The 6,000-nt window shown below is 51.1% G+C and overlaps 1 protein-coding gene across 1 annotated transcript in view; it reads left to right on the top strand.

The window, feature by feature from the left end:
• Nucleotides 1-6,000, top strand: part of tenm1 (teneurin transmembrane protein 1) — a gene marked incomplete at both ends in the record, with an annotated part of 448,413 nt that overhangs the window by 296,747 nt on the left and 145,666 nt on the right. Inside the window, 1 exon segment of the mRNA XM_084332087.1 lies at nt 263-488. Within this exon segment, the coding sequence (XP_084188213.1) occupies nt 263-488 (226 nt within the window).

Here is a 6,000-nt window from a genome sequence, read left to right as displayed (position 1 = left end):
TCCCGGGGCGTCTGCTGTAAATTATGGATGTTGCTGTTCAGTACAAAGTTCTCTAAACAGCCGTGCACTTACTTCAGCAGGCTTGACTGACAGCAGCCTCACGACCCGGCACAGATGCAGGGTTTCTCTTTTTCTGAGGCGGGTAATGTCACGGGGGGGGGGGGGGGGGGGGGGGGGGGGGGGGGTGAGAGCGGGGTGCGGGGGGGAGACGGAGGAGGGTGAGAGCGGGGTACGGGGGGGAGACGGAGGAAGGTGAGAGCAGGGTGTGGGGGGGAGACGGAGGAAGGTGAGAGCGGGGTGCGGGGGGAGACGGAGGAAGGTGAGAGCGGGGTGCGGGGGGAGACGGAGGAAGGTGAGAGCGGGGTGCGGGGGGAGACGGAGCGAGGGTGGTGCGGGGTGCGGGGGGAGAGACGGAGGAGGGTGAGAGCGGGGTGTGGGGGAGAGACGGAGGAAGGTGAGAGCAGGGTGTGGGGGAGAGACGGAGGAAGGTGAGAGCGGGGTGCGGGGGAGAGACGGAGGAGGGTGAGAGCAGGGTGTGGGGGAGAGACGGAGGAAGGTGAGAGCGGGGTGCGGGGGAGAGACGGAGGAGGGTGAGAGCAGGGTGCGGGGGGGAGACGGAGGAGGGTGAGAGCGGGGTGCAGGGGGGGGGGGGTGAGAGCGAGGGATGCGGGGGGGAGAAGGAGGAGGGGGAGAGCGGGGTGCGGGGGGGGGGGTGAGAGCGAGGGATGCGGGGGGAGACGGAGGAAGGTGAGAGCGGGGTGCGGGGGAGACAGAGGAGGGTGAGAGCGGGGTGCGGGGGGGGGGGTGAGAGCGAGGGATGCGGGGGGGAGAAGGAGGAGGGGGAGAGCGGGGTGCGGGGGGAGAGACGGAGGAGGGGGAGAGCGGGGTGCGGGGGAGACAGAGGAGGGTGAGAGCGGGGTGCGGGGGAGAGACGGAGGAGGGGGAGAGCGGGGTGCGGGGGAGACAGAGGAGGGTGAGAGCGGGGTGCGGGGGAGAGACGGAGGAGGGGGAGAGCGGGGTGCGGGGGAGAGACGGAGGAGGGGGAGAGCGGGGTGCGGGGGGGGGGGTGAGAGCGAGGGATGCGGGGGGGAGAAGGAGGAGGGGGAGAGCGGGGTGCGGGGGGAGACGGAGGAGGGGGAGAGCGGGGTGCGGGGGGGAGACGGAGGAGGGTGAGAGCGGGGTGCAGGGGGGAGACGGAGGAGGGGGAGAGCGGGGTGCGGGGGGGGAGACGGAGGAGGGTGAGAGCGGGGTGCAGGGGGGAGACGGAGGAGGGGGAGAGCGGGGTGCGGGGGGGAGACGGAGGAGGGGGAGAGCGGGGTGCGGGGGAGACGGAGGAGGGTGAGAGCGGGGTGAGGGGGGAGACGGAGGAGGGTGAGAGCGGGGTGCAGGGGGGGGGGGGAGGGTGAGATGACTACAGGAGACACATGGTAACCTTTAGAAGCAAACACCAGGCTGTTTGGAAGAATGTGGAGATGTCCGCAGGGGAAGAGACACTGCTGGACCTCATTCAGACACAAAATATGTTTAAATAATATATATATTCCCGCATTTCATTGTATACTTGTATGCCGTGACAAAATAGATTTAGCACATTTTTCTTTAGATTAGATTATTTTAGATTACATTACATTCGATTAAAATGTATCGTTGTTGTACGGCACGAGTATGGTACAATGAAAAGAAGTTGGCATCTAACCAGAGTGCAAATGTAACAATATACAATGCACAAGTGATTCAACTGGAATATATGTAAATGAGTACCTCCTGTCTCTTTCTTTTCTGTTTCTTCTTCTTGCTGTCTGCCTTTTCCAGCTATGGTAGAGTACATGTACTAGGCTTGGCAGGTGGTCTAGGCTGGGATGTACTAGGCTTGGCAGATGGTGTAGGCTGGGATGTACTAGGCTTGGCAGATGGTGTAGGCTGGGATGTACTAGGCTTGGTATAGTGGGCTGGGGTGCATTGGGCTCTGCTCGGTCTGTCCTCAGCTCATCCATCACCTCCAAGTTGGTGAAGAAACGGTCCATGTTGTGCTCATTAAAGCACTGTCATGTGCTTGTCACATGTGACAACCAACCCCAAAGAAAATGTGACGACCAACCCCAACTGGAATGTCTTGCTAGTATCAAGGCTAACAACCATCTAAAAATGTGTTAGTTAGCTAACAACAATCTAAACTATAGCTTTCCCTTCACATTGTTTAAGGGTAACAATTGTTTCATTATAAACCAATTGTGTAAAAGCATATGTAGCAGGGTGGATTATCCCTGCTTCGTGGGAACAGGTGGGCACAATCACTGGGTAGCGAGACACAGTAGAGCTCTGTCTGACTGCACCTCCGTCTTTGAGTCTGGAGCTTGAACTGGAGGCTGGCAGTGTGAGTGGAAGGGGCCCGGGATTTACCAACCTGGTCTGGTACTCTGGTCTTCCTCCCCTGCAGCAGGGCCGTCAGCAGTACTCCCCAACACGCTCTCACCTTCCCCAATTACTCCTTTGACCCTCCCACACCTAGTGACTGAATTGTAAATAAATAACTTGGTTCCCCCCGCAAGCAGTACCCTCCCTCAGTGACACTAGAAACCTTACAATAAAAAGGGAAAGGTGGAGTAGGAAGGGGTTAATTATAGTAGCGTTACCCACACCAAAATAGTTAACACTGTGCACAGTAATGGACACGCACACAGAATCCCATCTAATGTTCTTATGTTAAATGGGTACGGTTGAATACAAAAGCTTAATAGGAGTGGTCCAACGGAATGAAATCCTACTACTGCTCAATTGTAACTCAATACCTTATGTACCCGTATATTCTACACACACCTCTGTGTTAGCACCAGGAATAATATACTTTAATGTATTCGACTCATCGCCCACGTCTGGGTCAGTACCAGGTATAATACCTCTATCAGGCTTTAATTATATGGTAGGAATAATACCTCAGGTCTGGAACCTCCCCACTGGGAAAGGGTTGATTAGATGGGAAATTATTATCAAAGAACCAACACGTTATCACACTCAAAGGAAATCAAAAATGTGGGCCCACTGTACCAAAACAAAAGTCTTATACTAATGCCGGTATATAATGTGTATGGGGTACCCCTATGAACTGGATTTAGCAACGTTTAGCTTCGCCCGTAGGCCGCACCACACTGTGTACTGTGCAATAAGATCCGGAGCACTGACGCTCTATTGTGCTCAACCAAGATGGCGTCCTCGCCGCGCCACCACTGTTCGGGGTAGCAAGATGGCGTCGAACGCTCTCGTCGCGGGCGCGAGCAAGCGGGGCTGGAGCAGGGGGGCAGTATCGGGCTGAGAGCGCGTGCTGGATGATGGCGACCTCTGCTGGACGGGAAGAACTCCAGTGATGGCCTGAAGACAGCCGGTGCAGGGCAGACGTCGAACGCCGGCGAAGACTGATTGTTGACGGCCGGTGCTGGGTAGACGCGCGGCTCTACTCTTGCCCTACTTACACTGAAGCTACTCTTGGGGTCCCAAACAACCCTCCTGCTAGACGCAATATATAATGACGCAGGGTGTCTCTAAACACCGGTCTTCTTCAAGCCACGCTGGCGGGGCGCCTCACTAGAGGGAATATCTTTAACTTAAGCCACACTTGGCTATACCGCATTTCTTCTAGGATAACTCGTTGTATCGCTAGGGTTATTCAGTGGGAAAACATGCAACACGCTACTACGTTTACCTTTCTAGGATAACCCGTAATATACTCAAGTTCAATACGTTCACCCGTGTGGTCCTACACGGGGCTCTGTCTAGACATGACCGATCACATCTAAGTCCAATGTCGAAGAGGCTGGTTCCTCACACTTCCGTCTCAGTTGACTTGCTTCCTCCTCCGTCACTCTCGTACGCTCTCTGCCTGCCACCGGCGCCCCCTGCTGGCACCGCCTACTAGCCCCACAGGGAAACACTGGGTGGAAGAATATGATCCAGGGTTATTGTTTATAATCCATATTCCAGCCGGTATGAGAAGGAGAAACCCGCGTCATTGATCAAGGGGATATTTAATGGAAACTAGTTAATACGTCTTGGTGTACCAGGGGAGATAAAAGGCAAGTCAGCACTTCTGAATAATAGCCATATTTTCAGGGTGCTACACATAGAAGACAAATACTGAGGATCTGAATATTTACAATTCCACAAAAATCCTCTCACCTAAAGTTCAGCTGTCTTACTCCAAAGAAGACTATGTAGGTGAGCTCTGATCCCAATTCTGGACATTACCATACCAAAATATGGGAGAAAGCGCCTTTTGGTAGCGAAATATAATGAATGTGACAACCTACCCGTGTGACAACCATCCCTGTTCTCCCCTACTGTGTTTAGCATAAAAAAAATAAGTATTGCATTTATTATGTATGTACGCTCAACGACATTGAAAAGGAGGGCTTGCCTTAATGATTTCTCAAGTTGAAATAAACATTGAATGAATGAATAAACCTACCCCTTACCTTAACCCTAACCTCGCTGGAGATGTCACACCTAACTAACCCTCACCTAAAATAGTATTTCATTGAATTGCAAACCTTTATTTCAACTCATGACACACTGAGGTTAACCTCATTTACAGCAAGAACAAGCTTTCAAAGGTTCCCGGTTCAATTCCCACTCCTCCTGGGCAGCGTGTCGAAGTATCCTTGAGCAAGACACTTAACCCCTAATTGCTCCCGATGAGCAGGTTGGCTCCTTGCATGGTCACCTCCATTGATTTGATTGATTGAAAACCTTTATTTATCCCCGAGGGGAGATTCAGATGGTCATCACAGCTTAACAGCCATTTAAAAACAGTTAGTAGAAACAGTTAATACATAACATACACTTATTTAGTACGTGTTAAAAACAAAGATGGACAAATACATAGGGCTAAAAAGAAGAGCTAAAATAGGGCTAAAATAGAGCTAAAAGTGGTGAATGGAAGAAAAGAGAAAGAAACAAGTCCAATCATGATGTTAATTAATTAATTAGTTACAGTCCACAACCCAGCTCCTCCAGTCCACGGGTGTTAGCCCGTCCTGGCCCTGCCTGGTTGTGGAGCCTGATTGCCACCGGCACAAAGGACTGCCCGAAGCGCACACCGTCAGTGTGTGAGTGCATGGGTGAATGTGAGGAACAAATATGTAAAGAGCTTTGGATAAAAGCGCTATATAGATGCACCATTTACCATTTACCATTTTATCAGCACATTCATACATAGGCACAACAAATAAGAATAAACTATAGAAATAATTGAAAGGAACACGCCAACATTTTGGGAAATTAGCTTACTGTCTTCTCCAGAGAGAGACACGAAGATAGATACCAGTTTCTTCTCTGTGCGTTCAGTAGAAAGCTATCTGGCTGCACGTTAGCCTAGCTTAGCACAATGAATGGAAGCAGACAGTGCTGGTTAGCCTTCTGGAGAGGTGTTAGTTGGACAATGCCTAGGCTAACCGGCACTGTCCTCTTCCATTCATTGTGCTAAGCTAGGCTAAGGCACAGCCAAATAGCTTTCTACTGAACGCACAGAAAGGAAAGTGGTATATATCTTCTTAACTCTCTCTGGAGAAGACGGTAAGCACATTTCCCAGAATGTTGGTGTGTTCCTTTAAGACTACAAGTCGACACACAGTGGTCGGAGATCATACTTTTAAACGCAGCGAAAGAAGGAAGAACCTCCAGCTTCAGAGTCAGTCGGAGGGCATCCCAGGTGTTGGAAGCATCAAAGGAAAAAGCCATTCTTTCTAGTTCAGAGCAAACTCAAGGAACTCTACAGTAAGAACCAAACAGTAATTTGAACGTGTAGAATAGGCTTTAAAAATAAACAAATTTAAAAAAAAAAAAATTTGTGCTGAAACACTTGGTGGTTGTTATCCTCATCTGTTTAAACTATTCATCAACAACTAAATTCACACTCACCAGGCCAGGGACGTGCTTGTGCTAATTAAAAGGATCCTTGGCGAGGCTGTGGCACATATTCCTCTCACTTTCACACACCTGATGGGGAAT

The sequence above is a fragment of the Notolepis coatsorum genome, assembly GCF_963971535.1.
Source record: "Notolepis coatsorum genome assembly, chromosome: 16".
Taxonomy (NCBI): Eukaryota; Metazoa; Chordata; class Actinopteri; order Aulopiformes; family Paralepididae; genus Notolepis; species Notolepis coatsorum.
The sequence above is the reverse complement of the archived record's forward strand: the minus strand, read 5'-3'. Positions and strand labels throughout refer to the sequence as shown.